Here is an 18,834-nt window from a genome sequence, read left to right as displayed (position 1 = left end):
TCCTTCCACCTCTGACCTCTGCCCATGCTGGTCCTTGGACCCGCCTCCCCTCCCCTCTCACCGCCCCACACTCACACCCAGCTAACTCCTCCTCCTCCAGCTCTCAGCTTCAAGTCACATCTGGAAGCCTCCCCTTCACCTCCATCAGGCCAGGCCCCTGTTCTCCACACCACAACTCCCTTAGCTATACACCCCTCCTCAGAGAAACTCTTCCTTCATTTTCCATAGCGATTTGTTCTATGAGGTCTTCCCTGCTGAACGGTAAAGTCCTTGAGGGCAAAGGTTATGCATGTTTGGATCCCCACTGTGCCTTGGCCAGAGTAAGGGCTCAGTAAACCTATGGTGTCTCCACCCTGACTGTTGGTTCATTTCACATGAGCCTGCTTGATGCTTTTCCGAGATTTCGAATGTTCCTTAATGGGCAAGAGACACTGTTGCAATCCGTAAAATCAATAAGGTAATTGAATAGCAATATTCCCCAGTGCACCTAAATACAATTTGTTTTGCAAAAATTTCATTTATACACTTTCCAATGGCGCATCTTTTATGGAAAGCAAGTCCCCAATTCAGGGAATTTTCTCCCCAAAAGCTCCAAGCTCACACCACCAAGGCTGCATTTTTCAAGGCTTAGTGTGGCGGGGGCAGGAGTGGGTGCTGCCGGTTGACTTCTGCAGACTGATTCAGGGGCAGCTCACCAGCACCACGGGCGGCGTCCCGAGCGCCGGCCTCTGCCTGACCGTGGCCTGAGCCCACTGCTGCCTGTTAGGAGAGCACATTGTGCCCAGGGCGTCGTCCCGGTGCCCTGCATCTTTGGTGGGTGCCCTTTGCCCTGGTGCCCCCTGCAGCTGCTCTCCACACAACAGCCAGCCTGGCCCAGCCAAATCCATGTCAGATCATATCCCTGCTATCCTACTACCCCCCAGTGCTCCCTTCCCACCCAGAGCAAAAGTCAAGGTCCTTTCCAGGGCCCATACGTTAGGCAACAATATGGCATAGAGTCCAAACCGGGGCACTTTGAGAGTGAAGGGGGCCCTGCTCGCCCCACGGGTAACAGGGGAAACCAGGACAGTGCTGAGTCCCGGGAGGGCCTGTGCCATCGGGTCCCCGGCTGCTTCTGTGATCTGTTCCCTACCCTCTGTCCCCGCTCATCCCCTCAGCATTCTTACTCTTCCTTATGCAACCTGAGCCCTCCTCTGGGCCCTTGCACTGGCTGTTCCCTGGCCTGGAATGCTGCCACCTCCACGTAGACACCCACAGTGCCCTCACCTCCTGCACATCTCTGCTCATGCCCCCCTTCGGAGAGGTTTTCGTGACCTCTGTGACGGGCACCTCCCACCTGCCATCACTCATGCCCCGCCCCCTTTTATGTTCCCTCACAGCACTGGGCCACCTGAAACACGGACCCATTTGTTCATTTATAAACTCTGAGACTCTCTCCCCCTCCCCAAAGGGTGAAGTAGGGGCTCTACTTAACCACCCACTGCTGAACCCCCTGCCCCCGCCCCCAATGCAGGGTACACAACAGGGGGAGGGGGCGCCCAGCTGAACCTGCACCCCATTGTGACACTTTCAACAACCAGCCCTTCTGCTCTGAGAACTTCCTCTCACTGCCATGGAGGCCCGGGGCTTCCAGGACTGCGGTGCCCACTGACAGGCCTGTGCCCAGGAGCCTGAGGCTTCTGCTGGGCCTCGCTGTGCACTCAGGCCTGCAGAGGCCTCCCCGGGTGGGGCCTTCTCACCCCGAACCAGCCAGCCCCACTCCCAGGGGCCTGCGGAGAAGCCTGGACCCACGGAGCCTTCTCCGGCCCTCCTCCTCGCCAGCCGGGCCGTCTAGCTCCCCTGCAGTCTCTCCGGCGGCCCCATTCCTCCTCCCTGCCGCTGCCGTGACCTGCTTCCCAGGACCCCATCCAGACTCCTCAGTGTGTCACACTTGTCTCACCCAGTGCTTCCCACCTCCCCTTCGTTGGGCCCATGAGTCCATGTGCCAGGCCTGCACCCTCCCAGCTCCCTGCCCACACGGCACCTTCCCTGCGAGCCCCTCTGCATGGCACGTGTCCTCCCCTGCTTCCCTGTCACAGCCCTGTGGTCGGTGACACAGGGTGACCTTCCTGTGCTGCCCCCTCTCCCCATCCGCCCTGCCTGCCTGCCTCTGCCCGCCTGCCTCTGCCCCGGACTCATGCATGGCAGGCGCCAAGCGAAGATTGGCCCGGGAGCTCTGCAGCGGGCAGCCCTCCTGCCCGTGACCTCCTGCAGCTGGTGCTGAGGGCCTGGGCACCCGGGAGGGAAGAGGGGAGAAGCAGACACCTAAGTGGTTGTGCTGCAGCAGCCCGGGCTGCGGGTGTCAAGGTGACTGCCCTCCAGCCAAGCCCCTGAGTGTCCCTGCAAACCACCCCTGCCCGTCTGCACACTGTGCTTGCTCTTCCTGGGGGTGTTCATCCTCCCTCCCTCCACCTACTCAGCTCTCCTCTGAGCCAGGCCACAGTGGGGCTGGAGAAAGGACCAGGGACGCTGTGCGGCTTTGGGCAAACAGTGAACCTGTTCAGAACTCAGTTTCCCCGGCTGTAGAATGGGGCCAGCCACCGGCTCTGCTGCCCCCCTGCCTTGCTGTCCCCCCCAGGGCTGTTGAAAGGCTGTGAGGGGAAAGGTGCTGGGAGGTGGTGTCACCACTGACCCACCACCCACATCACCACGGCCCTTCCTCTGAGCCCCTACTGCCCTCACCTGCGTTTTGGTGTTCATTAAACACAGCCTCGCTACATAAAAAATGAAATAAGTTATTTTAAAAAGCGCTTGGATGAATGTGGGCGGAGGGCATGAGCACTGATTGTGCAACAGCTTTGGGTTCTGTGTCATCTCACGTGACCCCCACTACCCGCCAGGGTGGAATTCATCAGCCCATTTCCAGACGAGGAAACTGAGGGTCGCCTGCTTCTTCACGTATTGACTCAGTGCCTGATGCTGAGCAGGTACCATGCGCCAGCTCAGAAAGGATATTATCGGCACCATTTTACAGAAAACCGTGTCCTGAAGGACTCAACGCCCACCTCCCACAGCAGAGACAGGACCACACTCAGGTCCCCAGGTCCCTGGACTCTCTGTCTAGTGCTCCTTCTCCAAGTCTGAAAGTCACAGCGATCGGCCCTGTGATGGGAAAGCACTCCCAGCACCAGGGCAGGTCCCTCAGGAGCCAAGCTGGTGTGATGGGGGCGGGGGAGGGGTGGTGGTTTCTGAGTGAGCCAGGTGGGCATTTTCAGATGACAAGCTTCACGTCAAAGGAGATTAAGGATGAGGGGAGCCCTGGGGACAAGAATAATGGGGCTTGGACTGAGTTAGACAGAGACAAGCCAAACAGGGTGGGAGTACAACTCATGGGCGCATTTGCATATTAGAAGAGTAATTACAAACCTTTGTGATAAATCTCCACGGCTACAATGAGAGGAGACATGAATCAAGAATGCTGAAATGACATCTATTAGGGCCCCATTGTTCCTGACACTGTTGTGGGGATTTTCGCTGTCTTCGCTGTGGGGCCTTTAATTAACGGACAAGCCCCATCGCTGGGCTGGTTTGTGTGAAGGGCTCGGAGTTGGGGGTGGGAGAGGGGTGATGAGAATCTGAGGGAATCATTATGAGTGCCATGATCATTATGACAAGACTTTCCTCTCTGGCAGTGGCGTACGGCGTTGTCGTGGAAACGGAGTGCTTAGAAGGAACACGCTTTTTTAAGGTTGCCGGGACGTTGGCGTCCCTTAACCAATGCCTGCCGTATGATCGCTGCACCGTGGCCTTGGAGACGCGGACAAAGAACCGGTACCCCGCAAGGCCGGTGATGTTTTTATTCCAATTTTTCCTTGGGCTTGCTCTCCATCTCCACAAACAGCTCATAAAGAAAATAATCTCCCCTCTGGGGTGCTGCAAATGTTCTATATTGTGACTGGGTAGTGGTCACAGGGGCGTAAACATATATAAGAATCCATTGAGCCACGCACTTACGATTAAGTGTACTTGATAGCACGTAAGTTATAGTCAATAAAAAACATTTAATTTCATCCTTTTCTTATCACCTGGAGAATTTTGTCCGTTCAACCTCACTCAGGTGACATCTGGACGGGGCAGCAACTGTGTCATACACCCCTGAATGTCAGTGGGTCATAGACCTGTATCACGGAGTCCTCACCGCTGTCCGAGAACTCAGTGTTTTCTCCCCGATGGACAGGTTAGAAACCGAGGCTCAGTGAGTGCAGTGGTTTGCCCAGAGTCTCCATGGAAGGGGGACCTGAGCCCAGGTCTCTGTGACCCCGAGCCATGCTCTGTCCACCTTGTATGGGCATGCCTCCTTGACCAAAAGAAATGCATCCAGAAAAGGAATTCTAGAACAGTGGCATTCTGGAATCCATCCCATATGGGGAAATTAAAAATAAAAAACAGAAGGAGTGTTTCTCCTTTAAAAAAGAAGTCACAAAAGGGTAGTGAGAGAGTGATGTGTCTCATCCCAAACATGTTGTTTGTCCTGCTCAGTACTTAAAAACAAACAAACAAAAAAATTACTTGCCTACATTGGGGAAAAAAAGCAAAGCCAGATTTCTGCAGTCTCTTAGCAATCAGAGCTGGCTACTCTGGGCCCATATTCCCATGTATACACTCTCCAGCTTGCCCTGCCCTCCACCAGCCACCTTCACTCACTAGGCAGGTGACCAGCTACTGTGGGATGGTCTGGCATTCACTTGTTCTCCTGCTGGGAACCATGCTCCTGTCCTCCTCTTGAGAACCACCCCCTTTCCTACTCCTAGTCCAGCTACTTTGAGTTGGGTTGAATCCATCCCTGGTTCTAATTATCCATGTAGTTCAGTACTGACAGATCCTAGCATCGTGTTAAATCTAGCCACAGTGATTGGCATTCACGCAGAATTAGAAATATGACCCCATCAGAGCCGATGAAGGTGCAGAGAGGCCAACTGACTTACCCAAGGCCACCCAGATCTCAAACCTAGGGCTACGGCACTCTAACATTTGTGCTCTTTCTATTCCCTTACATTTAGTTTTCTAACATAAAAATGTGTGTGTGTGTGTGTGTGTGTGTGTGCGTGCTTGTGTATTTTTCATTTCCCAGCTCTCTTTTCTGCAAATGGTATTTTCACTCTCTAGGGACTTGAGGCATACATACACACAGCCCCCAAGTCATCAGCAATTTTATTTATTTATTGTACTTAGGGAGTGGGAAATAACACAGGCCCACTAAGGATTAAGCAAATTCCAAGTAAATTGCATAAATGGGATTTTTAAAAAGCACACAAAATAACCCTAAAACAATCAGTACATGTCAGAACATCATGAGAGAGCTGGGGGTTGCGCATGAAGAGGTGTGCTCAGTAGGGTCTCATACAAATTAGCCGAACTCAAGTCCATTCCCTCTCCTATCCAGTCCAGCCCCCTGGACCCACAAACCAAACCACAGTGCCTGGGGACAAGTGAGCAGGAGAGACAGACAGAGAGAGAAAACTCTGGTTGAAATCGAGGCATCGGGAGATCTCTGCCTCCGATTCTGGGATGTGTGAATCAAGGGGACTCATTTGGCATTAAGCACTTAATCATTTCCTTCCTCTTTCTGGTTTCCTTTGACACGAAGAGGAAAGCATCATCCTGGGGGTTGAGGAGGGCCTTTCTCTTTCTCACTGTTGCTCCTGGATCCCCCCGCTCAGTGCCCACTGCATATGTTTGGCCAGATGGCCTGGACGCTCGGCGGCAGATTCAGCTGCTCAAGAACATGGTTGTGCTTAACCTCATCAACTCGACTCAGCTTCAGTTCATCCTGGGGTGGGAGTGTGATACCCATCAGTTTAATTAGTTTAATGAGGGCTGAGGGAGCTGGTCCACATTTTGAGTTGGTTGCACAGAACAAATTGGTTTGCCTCACTCCCTCCTGGATCATTTCAGCATTCAGAGGGAGAACTGCTCTCCTCGGGAAGGGGCTGTCCCTCCCTTCTCCAGGGAGAAGTTGGGCGCTGTCCAGGGTACCAACATGGACCGAAGTCCGGGAACTTGGTTCTTCCAGCTGTGTGTTTCTAAACAACGAGAACTCGGAGTACCACCACACCGGCTGAACATTCAGCCCGCTAGAAACTGAACCCTCTGGTGTAGAAACTCCTGCTCCAATAAAAGGCAGTGTCTGAGCATTTTGCCTAAAGCATAGTCTTCCAAGTGGGGTGCACAGGAGGTCCTTTGAGGTTTGGGAATAAAACATGAGGATATCTATCTGTTTATTTCTCTTGCTTTACATTTCTATCTTTGCTGTGCTTTATGATAAATGAGAATATCTGCATGGGAGGTGTGCTCATGTTTCTTCTGAGAGGGGCATATGACCAGCAAAGCTTGGAAACAACAGATCTAGAGGCATGAAGCCGTCAGCCTGGATTTCTGGACCTGGGGAGTCCCGTGAGTGGGGTGGAGGGACTGACATGAACAGTGGTGGTTTTAAAAGTCTAGGGTTGAGCCAAGCACAAGCCTCCTGAAGAGAGGAACCGCCCTGCTTCCCCCTCGCTGACCCAGACAAACACTGCGCTCCAGGCAGAAGAGAGGCAGGCTGGGTAGGATGCTTTGTGGACAATGCTGAACGGAGCGTGGGGATGGGGCACGGAGGGAGGAAGAATGAGTGCACTCCTCTGGGGGAAGCTCCTGACTCACCTCTACAATGGGGCGGTGTTTAAGCATCAAAGAGCTCTCTGGAGTAGGCATCGGGGGCCTCCTCGGACCGAGTTACCACCTTGAACTGGCGCCGGAGAAACCCACCATAGCGCTTCTGGTTGTCCCACTTGAGCTTGGGACGGATGCGCCGCAAGAAGCCCCCGTAGCGTTTGTACAGGTCCTCGTGGCCCACACTATCCCCCTCCCCAGCCACCTCGGAGCTCCTCTTGGGGTATTTGCGCAAGAAGCCCCCATAGCGTTTGACCTGCTCCTTGGGGTCCTCCTCGTCGGAATCCAGGGCTCCAGCTTCCACGGCGCCATCACTCAGCTGAGCGTCCCCCACCAGCTCCGGCTCTGATCCCTCCTCCCACCTGCTGGAAAGACCCCCGAGCCTGGCGGCCAGGCCCCTGCTCAGAGCGTCCTCCTCTGCCGGAGCGCTGGCCGAGAATCTGCTTTTCTCCAGCTCCTTCAGGAAGGGTGCCCCGCGCTTCGCCAGCTCACCATACGCCTCCTCCACAGCTGCCTTGCTCTCCGAGTCTTCCTTACTGTTGAGCCCCAGGGGGAAGGCGGTGAAAAAGGACAGGAGGCCCTGGCACCTCTCCCACTCCTCAGTGGGCAGCAGGACAGCCTGGCATTCCAGGGAGCAAGTCTGCAAAAGACCCCAAAAGACCACAGTGGTAATGTCACCCCCACCGAACTGTCCTCGGCCCCATGTCTGAGAAAATCAACATGAGCTGTGATCTCTAAGCCCAGGCTGCCCACGTAAATGCGTCCAGCGGTGCATAAAGGCAGGTGACGCTGTGTCTACATAGAAGATGAGGAGACAGATGTGGACAAATGAAACAGCCTTCCCCAGGGCATACGGCTACAGGTGGTAGTGCCAACACTAGAAGCAAGATCTTCCCACAGTGCTCTGCTGAGCTCACCTGTCTCTTCCACTTCTGACTCCAGGGAGAGTAGTGGGTTCTCCCAGCCTCTCCTAGGTGTGTAGGAGCTGCAGACACTTTATAGAGCAGGACAAAAGCCACGGAGAACGGTGGAAAGAACACACGAGGGGATGCTTGAGGGTTCATCAAATCTGGGGGACAACAGTATCTACTTCATAGGAGTGCTGGGAGAATTCAAACATCATGATGATGATGATGATGATGATGATGACAACAACATGATGATGACAATATTGGACAACTCTGGAACTGGGACCCCAGTCAGTCTAATGCCACAAGTCCTCATGCTTAACCGCTGTTCCCTGCTGGGATCTGTGCTCATTTCAATGAAGAGTGACTAGAATTGTAAATTTAAAACTTTGCATCATCATCATTTAATGGAATCACTCCCATTTTGCAGATGAGGAAACTAAGGTTCAGAGAGAAGGTTCCAAGGTCATGGAACTAGAAAGTAGCAGAACCGAACCTGCATTTTGTCCACCACACCCTTGGTACCTCTACTCCAGACTTCTGTCACAGGAGCTCGACTCAAAGCAAAGCCAGTAAGGTTGGGTCAAGGGATGCTAAGACCCAAGAGAGGGGTCAAGACTTGGATCCCATTAACCAGATCCTGGTATTTAGGGGCGGTGGAAAGATCTCCCTCCACGGGAGCGACTAGAATTGGAGGTGCCCATCAGCCTGGTGGTAAGAAGCCCTGAAAAGTTACTCTAAGGATGCTGACTCCCAAAGTCAGCACACCTCATGAACGACACTGCTTGTTGCCAGGCATCAGGCTCCCTAGAAACCTGAGTCAGCCTCAGCTTCAGCCTCAGCCCTGAGTCAGCCATCCTGTTGAGGTCTGGAAAGAGAATGGGAGCTAGAAAGCAGCAGTCCCAGGCTCCCAGGCTGACCACAGAGCAGGGCATGCCCTGCACAGATGGGACGAGTCTACAGGACAGGCACACCGCTGCCCAGGCCTGCCTTCTTCCCTCTCTGGGCTCAATCCACAAATGGGCCCTTCCACTGCCTGGCATCCAGGAGCCTTGCCTGAAACCTACCAGGGGGTTGATGGGCTTGGGCCCATCCTGGGTCTTCACAGCACACAAGGAGCAGTGGGACAGGCAGTCCGCGGAGGCGGAGGGGAGCACGAGGAGGCAAGCCACCAGCACCAGCCCCTGCCACTCCATTCTGTCTTGGTTCTTCCTGCTGGGAGGGGAGAAAGAGGAGACAATGAGATCTGTGGTTGCCTATCCTGTGGGCTGTATCCTGAGCCTGCAGTGAACTCACCAGTTCCTGCTGGCAGGCTACAAGGCAAACCTTCTTGTTCCCCCTCTACAGATGACAACACAGAGGCCCAGAGAGGCACAGTGGGGGCCCAAGGCCAAGGGTCCAGGGTGCAGGAAGGTAATAAACATGCAGTGAGTGCCTTTGCTATGTGCTAGGCGCTTTCCTACACAGCTCATACTTAATCGGCACAACCGCTCTGAAGGTAGTCAGGCTGTGCCATTGGACAGATGGGGACGTTGAGGCTCAGAGACGGGGAGTGATTGCCCACACAGCTGGGCAGTGCATAAGCCAGGACTTGACCCGAGTTAGTCATCCTTCAAACCCCGCTTTGATTACGTACCAAGACAGAAGACACTGGGCCATCTGCTTTTCTGAGTTCTCTGAGGTTTCCCTCACCTGTCTGTCCCCGGCTGCTCAGGCTGTCCCCAGGCCAGGTCCCTGCTGGGTAAGGTCTCTGGAATTTGCCTTCTCCACCCCAGCACTTCTACTCACCCTGGCCACCTTCACCTTCACCTCCACGCTGGCCTCCCTGCCTCCGGTTCCTTCTCTGATCCCTCCTGCTCACCCTGCTCAGCTATATCCATTCTGTGATCAGACCCGCTGGGGTGGGCCACGTGTGGCCTTCTCCTAATGTCAGGGACAGCCTCAATCCCACTCCTACACCCCAACGCTTCTGCTCTGGGTTCCAACCACATCCAGCTACTTAATTACCATATGGCTCTATCAGGCCCTTCCCCACCTCTGGGCCTTTGCACATCCTGTTCCTTCTGCCTGGAAATCCTTCCTCTCTTCTTTTGGTACCTGTTCTGTGGGTCCTCGATTAGATATCACCTCATCCAGGCAGCCCTCCCTGATTCCCTAGGCTCTGTGGGAAGCTCCTCCTTCCCATTATCCCAGTAACTTGTGCCTCCTCCATGAAAACATTCCACTATCTGGTAATTAGCTGTGTGGGGCTTCAGGCTCTGGCTCCATGAAGGCAGGAGCGTGTCTTGTCTGTGTCTCTGTAATACTCTCTCTGTGCTCCTCGAACATGCCATGCTGGCGCCTACCTCAGGGCCTTGGCACTTCCTGTTCCCCTGGCTGCAGTACTCTGACCTGATTTTCCCATGGGCCGCTCCTTCTTGTAACCAAGTGAATTAAATGTCTCATCGCCAGGGAAGCATTTGCTAATCCCTGTATGTAACATTTCCCATTTCCTGGGCCTCTCTCACATCACCCTGCTGTGTTGACATCACCACCTCATGCTGTCCTATTATTATTCCCCCACTGAAATATTAGCTCCTTTAGAGCATAGATGTTATTGGTCATAGTCCCTGCGGTATCAGCACCGACAAGTCTGACCAACACATAGTAGGCCCTCAATAAACACCAAGCAGATGAATTAATGCCTCACAATAGTCTGTTAAAAGTTGTTTCTTTCATAAACCAAATATCAAGACCCAAAGCTAATCAAATGGGGGCACAAGGCAATTCTCCCAACTAGCAATGGGGAGTTCCCTCAAGATACCCACCCGGGCGGGGCAGGGCTCCATGCCCCTCCCTGCCTGGTCCTTGTAGCCCGACTCTTCTAATGCCGCTGTCAGGGATGGCTGTCCTCCTTCCCTCTTCCAAGGGCCCCAATCCTGCAAACTGCCCTGTTTGCTCATGTCGTTAGGGATTCGGAAGATCCCACCGCGGGCCTCAGAGCCCCACGCTGCAGCCCAGGGCAGCTCTCCCTCCTCAGAACCCAGTCGGTTCCCCCATCAAAGCCAGCCTGAGAGTGGTCCCAGCCACCATTTATGAAGCCCTCACTGTGCTTCAGGCCTTGAGCTACACCCCTAAATGCATCGTCTTGTTTATCCCTCCCAGTGAGGGGGCCCTTCCAGTGCGATGCATTGCCCATCCCCCCCCCCCCCCCCCCCAGGAGTGGAAGCTGGGATGCAAAGTCATCCTGTTTGACTCACCACACGTGTGCCCTTAATGATCACAATTTCTAGAACAGCCGACTCATTAACAGCTGAACCCTCCATGAGGCCCAGAGGGCCCCATGCACAGGTCTTTGACTTGTATGTTGTTCTCAATCCACCCGCCAACTCTGAGAGGTGGGCATCACTATCCCCACTTTACAAATCAGGAAACTGGAGCTCAGAGAGGCGTGGGGAATCCCCTGAGGTTGCAGAGCAACTAAAGGTGAGGACTCAGGTCCGTCTGCCTCTCTGGCTGGGCAAGAGGCTCCCCTGAGCAGGGAGGCTCAGAGAAGAGAACTGAGGGAGGTGACCTGTGTCCCTCCCACGTCCTCGCCTGCCCTCGAGTTTTTCTCACACTCTACCAGCTGCTGAGAGGATTGGGTTCCAGGTGGGCGAGTGGTGCCTCTTATATTCAGACACAGAGCAGGCAGCTCATGTTTTCTTTGATACCAGCGAGGGCTGGGCTGGGCTGGGCTGTTACAAGCTGAGCAATGAATTAACCAGCTGAGGAAGGAAGCCTACACTGCCCTCTCCCTCCTGACCAGAGGCTCCCCACACAGCGAGGCTGCTGCAGTAGGAGGCCTGATTTGAGATCTCCTTGTCCCGGGCAAAAACAGTGTCAGCATCCTTTCCTTTCATCCGTTAGCTTTATATTTAACAGCAATCATTCTAGCTGGTCTAATGGTTGTTGAGCACTTCCGAAGCTCTGAGCTATTCTGAGGATGAACTCGTTTGTACTCACAGCAACCGCATGCTGTGAGCACCGTTGTCATGCTGCTCTACAGGGGAGGAAACTGAGTTAAGACGCCTGCTGAGAGTCAAAAGCTAGTAGGTGGTCAAGCTGAGATGTGCACCCAGGTGGTCTGGCTCCCGGAGCTCACCTTGGTAACCACGGTTACTGACCCAGCCCCTTAATTCCACCCCTCCCAGCCTCCTGCTTCTCCCTCCAGGGGTCCATAGCCTCCTCCTGGCCCCAGAGCGCCTCATGTTGCCTCTAAGGCAGTGGTTCTCAACCTTCTGGCCCTTTAAATACAGTTCCTCATGTTGTGACCCAACCATAAAATTATTTTCGTTGCTACTTCATAACTGTAATGTTGCTACTGTTATGAATCGTCATGTAAATATCTGATACGCAGGATGGTCTTAGGCGACCCCTGTGAAAGGGTCGTTTGACCACCAAAGGGGTCGCGACCCACAGGTTGAGAACCGCTGCTCTAAGGACTTTCCTGCTGAGAAGGGCTGACATTGATCCAGGCGCACTGAGTCCCATAAGCATCTTAATGTAAGGGGTCTTTATAACAACCCATAAGGCTGGGACAGATATTCTCCCCATTCTACGGGTGAGGAAATGGAGGCACAGAGAGATGATGCCATCTGTCCAAAGTACCCCAGCAAATGCACAGCACCCACACTGGGGGCAGGCTCTGTTGGACCTGGGCCTGGCCACACCACCTGCAGTTCTAAAGCAAGCACCCCCCTTCTTCCAAGCCTTTGCACACATAGTTCCCTCTGCTTGGAAGGCCTTTCCTACCCACTCCCATCGCCCTCTGACCTGACTCTTACTTGTTCATCAAACCTTAGCTTCAGTTGCCTCCGCCCCAAGTCTGTCTGGATTAGGCCCCTCCTCTGGGCCCACACAGTCACCTGTGCTGGTCTATCACCTAAGTACCCTTTTCTCAAGGACAAGGATGCAGAAATTAGGGGTCCAGAAGGGTCAGGCGGGGCGGAGGCCTCTGGCTTCCTCGTCCCAGCCTAGCACAGTGTCCACAGGTTCACACTGGCCACCTGCAGGACAAGCTCAGCAAACGGGCATAGGGTGTGCTGATGTGCACAGGGATTTTAAAAACATTTATACCATTATTTTAAAATTGGGAGATTGTTACATTTTAAAAGTCTCCATTTCCAACTTGTCTTAAAAAATCAAAAGCCTTAGCCCAGCCGGCAGGGCTCAGTGGTTGAGCACCGATCTATGAATCAGTAGGTCACGGTTCGATTCTTGGTCAGGGCACATGTCCAGATTGCAGGCTCGATCACCAGTGTGGGGCGTGCAGGAGGCAGCTAATCAGGGATTCTCTCTCATCACTGATGTTTCTATCTCTCTCTCTCCCCCTTGCTCTCTGCACCCAGAGACATGGAGACATCAGGTCTGCATTCTAATCTGGCAACAGTCACAGAGAGGCCCCATTCAGCATGGTCCCCACTGTCCCCACCCTGTGGCTCCCCTCATGTCTGTCCCTGTTGAGCACCTGGTAGACGATTGAGTTTGCAGCCCCTGGATTGCCTCACAGCTCTAACAACTTGGAGGAGCACACAGGGTAGTAGGGGCACAGCTGATGAGAAAGGAGAGGTGAGACCTCTGGTTCCTTCCTGACCCAGAAGCAAGTTCACCAAGTGTCCCCACTGTCCCCACCCTGTGGCTCCCCTCATGTCTGTCCCTGTTGAGCACCTGGTAGACGATTGAGTTTGCAGCCCCTGGATTGCCTCACAGCTCTAACAACTTGGAGGAGCACACAGGGTAGTAGGGGCACAGCTGATGAGAAAGGAGAGGTGAGACCTCTGGTTCCTTCCTGACCCAGAAGCAAGGTCACCAAGCCAGTAATGTGGACCCACCACTCATTGCCAGCTTGGGGAAATTACCCCGCTCTGCTGTGCCTCGATTTTCTCTACGATAACAGGCAGCTAATAAGAACACTTCAGAGGATTGGTATAGGAATTTTTTAAAAAGATCATGTATAGAGTGTTTAGCACATAGTAGGTGATTTAAAGAGTAAAGTAGGAAGGCTCCGTTCCAATATTACTTGGGCTACAGGAGGTGGGAAAAAAAGAAGGCAAAAAGGGGTGCTAATTTAGAGTCTGGGACACTAGAAACAAACAAACAAAAGTTGTTGAGTGAATTGACTGTCAGATATGGAAGACCTACTGGGTGCCAGGCAGAGCTGAGTGCTCCTTATTCATAGTCACATCAATCCAAAACAGCCACCACTTCTCAAGAGCCTACGAGGTGCCAGGCTGCGTGTTACCACTTTACACACATTATTCTAATCCTCAGACAACCCAGAGGGAAGTGTCTTTATACCCAATATACAGGGGACAAGACTGAGGCTGAGAGAGAAGTTCACTCGGCTTGGAAATGGGAGTGTTGGGCTTTCGGACTGGATGTCTCTGGGTTAAAAGGTGACTCTAATAAAGATGCATAAGCCCTGAGACTTTCCTAAGATATTCTGTTTCCTTCCTTTGGTGGAATAAACCAATTACTGAGCAATGTCAGATGGGTCCCGGGGGAGTATTTTCTCTTCTGCCAGCTATGGGGATTTGCTCGAAAGTCATACATCAGAGGTAGCCCTGCCTGCTTGTTGCTTCTGATTTGGGATGAGCTAAAGAGGAAAGGAACTTGGCCATTCATTGGTATGAGAGGTAGACAGCAAACGCCTTGGTGGCGGCAGGCACACAGACCCTGCTGGAGGGCTTGCGTGGCCCACCGTGACCGAGGAGCCCCTTTCACGGACCTGGCAAGCCAGAGGGCCTCCTAATAGCCTCCCAAGAAAAACCCTCCACACTTCCAGGTTTCTTCTGGAAGCATTTCCTTAGCCACTGCCTCACAGTGCTTTGTGACAGCCCAGCGAGGGAAGCATGGGCCGGGGGAGGAGGACATTTTGGACCCACCAGCCTCCTTACTACATGATTCAATTCCTGACAATAAATCTCTTTCACATCCTCTCGTTTCTATATGTCATTCCTTTTGTTGCCGTAGTGTCCATGGCTGCCTCCATCCTCAAAAGCACAGTTGCATATTGAAACAGGGACCGAAAGACCCAGAATGCCAAAAATACTGAACTGTCTGGCCCTTTGCTGATCCCTGCCTTCATTAATTTTATAACCATTTTATAATTTTAATTGTTCTAATAGTTTTAAAGCTGATTTTCTTGGGAAGATCAGAGGGAAATCAAGTCTCTCTCCAAACCTCAGTATTCTCATCTGTAAATGGGGTACCACCTTCCTGCCATGTCTCCATAAGGACTGACTAAGACACCATCATTTATAGGGCCAGCACATAGTAGGCCCTTTTTATGTTTTGGGGTTTTTTTTTTTTAGAAAAAGTGAGTTTTAAAATTCATTTTTGTTGTGGTTGTTGTTAATCCTCACCCAAGGATATCCCCCCCCCCCTTTTTTTAGAGAGAGTGGAAGGCAGGTTGGGAAAGAGAGAAACATTGATGTGAGAGAGACACATCGATTGGTTGCCTCCTCCACGTGCCCAATTGGGAATCACGCCTGCAACCCAGGGATCTACCCTTGACCAGGAATCGAACCCAAGACCCTTCAGTACGTGGAACAGTGCTCTAACAACTGAGCAACACCAGCCAGGGCTTAATGATTTTTTAGAGAGAAACATCAATGTGAGAGAGAAACGTTGATCGGTTGCCATGCGCCCGACCTGGAATGGAACCCGCAATCTGGGCATGTGCTCTGAAAGGAAATAAACACCAGGATCCTTCAGGGCACAGGTCGACCCTCCAACCAACTGAGCCACTCTGACCAGGGCAGGCCCCTTTACACCGAGGGCCCAGAGTTCCTTAAAAACTGCATGCCCTATTATCTCCTCTTGATGGTATTTCTATATTGTATTCAGAGGCTTGGAGGAACAGCGAGCGTTTTTGTTTAAAAAGCCAGCGTGGAATAATAATGGCTTGATTTAACATCGCAATTATCTCCCCAAGCACTTTATCGCATATGATTATCCCTATTTGATAGAAGAGGAAATGGGAAAAGGTAGAAATGAAATCACTTGTTTAAGGTCACATCACGAATCAGGAGGGAAATGGAGCCGGAGCTGGGGCCTCCCACACCGGGCGTGACGCGAAGGGAGGGGATGGCGTCCTCTCAGTGACCCTCAGCAGCACACATCGCCACAGCCTGCGAGCTCTGCGCCCTGCTCTGCGCCCCGCTCTGTGCCGCCGGCCGCCCATGGAGCCCACATGGCAGGGGCTATGATGAGTCTCAGGTTCCAGGGGGAAGAGTGAGAACCAAGTGACAAAGTGCCTCCAAGGTCGGGGCAGAGTTGACCTTCACTGTTTAAGACACAGCTATGGGGCCAAGCTCATTTATTTCAATTATTGCATTTTAACCCTCAGGAGAATCCAGTAGCCTGGGCACTGTGAGTCCCATTTCCTAGATGGGGAAACAGATACTCAGAAAAGTGAAATGGCTGGGTCAAGGCCAACAGGCAAGGCAGAGCAGAAACTGGCTTACAGTCAGTCTGTGACTCCACTCCCCGCACCATCCCTGAGGTGCCGGTACGCATTGAATGCCCATCAAATCCCCCCACCAAACTATCACATTCCTGAAGGTGAGACTATTTCAGGAGTTTTATTTCACTCAAAAATATATAAAGTTCACCCTGGCCGGCATGCTCAGTGGTTAGAGCGTTGGCCTGTGCTCTGAAGGGTCATGGGTTTGATTCCCAGTCAAGGGCATATACTTGGGTTACAGGTTCGATCCCAGGCACACACAGGAGACAACCGATTCTCTCTCTCTCTCTTCCCCCCACCCTCCTTTTCACTCTTTCTAAAAAATCAGTCTTTTCTCTTAAAAAAGAAAAGAAAATACATAAAGTTCATCTTTGTGAGTCTCTAGTGGGCTGGCAAAGGGACACCCCAAAACTGGAACACAGTGCTTTTGTTAGGCCTGCAGCGTCATTAACAAAGAATGGATGATCATTTTAGGGAGATGGGGAGCTCAGATCTGAATGGGAAGTAAGCCATTATTTAGTTCTGCAAGAATTAAAACACAGAACATAGGATGAGGGCCCACACCGAAGGCTGGCCAATCTCTCAGGCCGCTCGTTGTCTAGAAACAAGAGTGGAAGAGCCTTGCCGACGATGGTCACCGCGGGATTGTTAACTGCGCTTTTCAAAGAACGTATTTCAGAAGCAGGACTCCCATGGAATGCCCACCCTTTGTTACGTGATGCAATTAAGGGAATGGGGAGAAAGGAAGCAACAGGAGGGTGGACCAGAGAGAGATGGCAGCGAAGAGACACCCACAGAGAGGGAGAGAGGCAAAAAAGAGCAGCAGAGATGCAGCCCGCATACACAGAGAGAAATGACGCCTAGAAAACCAGAGTGAGATGGGACAGACTGACAGATCTCAGAGGCGAGGGCGGGTGAGGAGCCGGAAGAGATTAACCAAATAATTTATATGCATATATGCGTAGCCCATGGACACAGACAATAGTGTGGTGAGGGCCTGGGTGGGGCAGGCGCTGGGAGGGGAGGGGCAAAGGGGGGAAATTCGGACATCTCAGCAATAATAAAGAAAATCAAAATGTGAGGTGATAAACAACCTGGGGAAAGGGAATAAAGATGAGAAACAGAGATGGAGAGTGGATGGGAACGAGATGAAGAAGGTATAGGAAAAGGAAGGGGGGAAGGGCAAAAAGAGGAGGGAAGGGAACAAAATGAGAGAGAAAGGGAAGGAAAGGAAGGGGACTTTGATTCAGGAGGTTGACCTACTATGTGAATCACAAATATCAGTTTTCTCCTCCTGCCAGTGCACTGAAGACCCAACCGCATAATAACTGTTCCATAAACCCTTGTCGGGTTAAACTGAACTGTCCAGGAATAGGTCAAGGAGCCAAGTGATGGTGGACAAATTGCCCCCTGGCGAATAAGCCTGCAGCCAACCGCTCTGGCCAGCAGGAGGGCTGGATGGGCTCAGAGAGAAGCCCCCAAGCCAAGAGATGTGTCTCGTGGACCTGGGCCATTTACCCTCCTTCTGCCAAGAGCATCATCTGGACCCAGAGTGGGAGTCGTTAATGAGGTCCACCTTAAAGGACTCAGGGACACCACCCTGGGCTGATCCTGGCTAACCCGGTGTCTCCCCTGAGGTTTACTGCCACCACGATGGCCAGCTCTGTCTTCGTAAAATCGTTTTAGACCTTTGTCAAACCCAGTGAGATTGCCCATCATTTATGGGCTGAGATGAGCGAAAATGATGAGAGAAATCAGCTAGCTGGACACACTTGCTCAGACACGCATTGAAATCAAACCACCAGCTATTGATCCCGCTCAGACTGATGGAAGGCATCTAATAAATACAACAATTGTGTGAGAATGGCCCGAGGAGGTTGGCAGTGGGCCGGGGAGTCAGGGAAGATCGATCCAATGAAGAAATAAAGTCTTCTGTTGTGTGCAGAGAAGGGGGTGGGGAGGGGAGAGCAGTGCCCACCCGACCCACAAACAGAAAAAATAGACTTTAGATGCTACTTTGAGTATATGACACACAACATAATGAGTGAGGTGATCAAGGATTAGAGCAGATTGGGGGGGAGGGAAGGGGAGGGGTCCAACTCTGCCACTTGGAACAGGGAAAACCTGAGCAGTCCTACTAGCATTTATTGAGCACCTAGTACATGCCAGGCATAGCATTATAATATCCCATAGGGGTCTCACCATAGCCCCAGGAGGTGAGTGCTATTCTTATCCTTACTGTGCGGGTGAAGAATTCATGCTCAGAAAGGGACAGCTACTATCCCCAAATCACACAGCAAATAAGTGGAGGGATTTGGACCAGCACTGTCTCGGGTGTTGTGAGACAGACATTTAGATGCTACATGGAGTTACCTCAAGACTCCAATCCCTTTCCCTGTGTTTTAGGGAGATTGAAAATTTCTCAAACAGCCCCAGGGCTGGTCTGTTTGCCTGCTCCTCTGAAATGTGCTGGGTTCCTCAGGAACCACTGGGACACCCGCTCCCAGCCGCCCGCTGGCAGATCACAGGACTTACCTGCCACCCCCCACACCTCTAGCTCACCCGGGGCAAAGCGGTGGGCTTGAGATCCCTTCAACTAATGCAGACCTCCCCCAGGCAGTGTAACTCACCTGCTTGGGCTGCTGCAACAGCTCCCCTGGCAGATCTCAAAGCCTGGAGATAAATGACCTGCAAAAATAGAACAAAAGGCAAGAAGAGGTGGGGCTGGGGTGGCAGGTTCAATGGGGG

General features: G+C 52.5%; 1 protein-coding gene across 2 annotated transcripts in view; it reads right to left on the bottom strand.

The window, feature by feature from the left end:
* Window positions 1-5,178: 5,178 nt before the first annotated feature.
* Window positions 5,179-18,834, bottom strand: part of PDYN (prodynorphin) — a 15,517-nt gene continuing 1,861 nt past the window's right edge. Inside the window, exons 2-4 of one of the 2 annotated variants that reach the window (XM_005874735.2) lie at window positions 18,717-18,774; window positions 8,666-8,810; window positions 5,179-7,330 (exon numbers count right to left, since the gene is read on the bottom strand). In XM_005874735.2, coding sequence (XP_005874797.1) covers window positions 6,701-7,330; window positions 8,666-8,794 — 759 coding nt within the window. In that variant the 5' untranslated portion in view covers window positions 8,795-8,810; window positions 18,717-18,774 and the 3' untranslated portion in view covers window positions 5,179-6,700. Of the gene's footprint in view, window positions 7,331-8,665; window positions 8,814-18,716; window positions 18,775-18,834 lie in introns of both variants that reach the window. The other variant, XM_005874734.2, reaches the window with a different exon arrangement.

The sequence above is a fragment of the Myotis brandtii genome, unplaced genomic scaffold, assembly GCF_000412655.1.
Source record: "Myotis brandtii unplaced genomic scaffold, ASM41265v1 scaffold45, whole genome shotgun sequence".
NCBI classification, from domain to species: Eukaryota; Metazoa; Chordata; class Mammalia; order Chiroptera; family Vespertilionidae; genus Myotis; species Myotis brandtii.
This window is presented reverse-complemented; position numbering and strand designations above follow the sequence as displayed.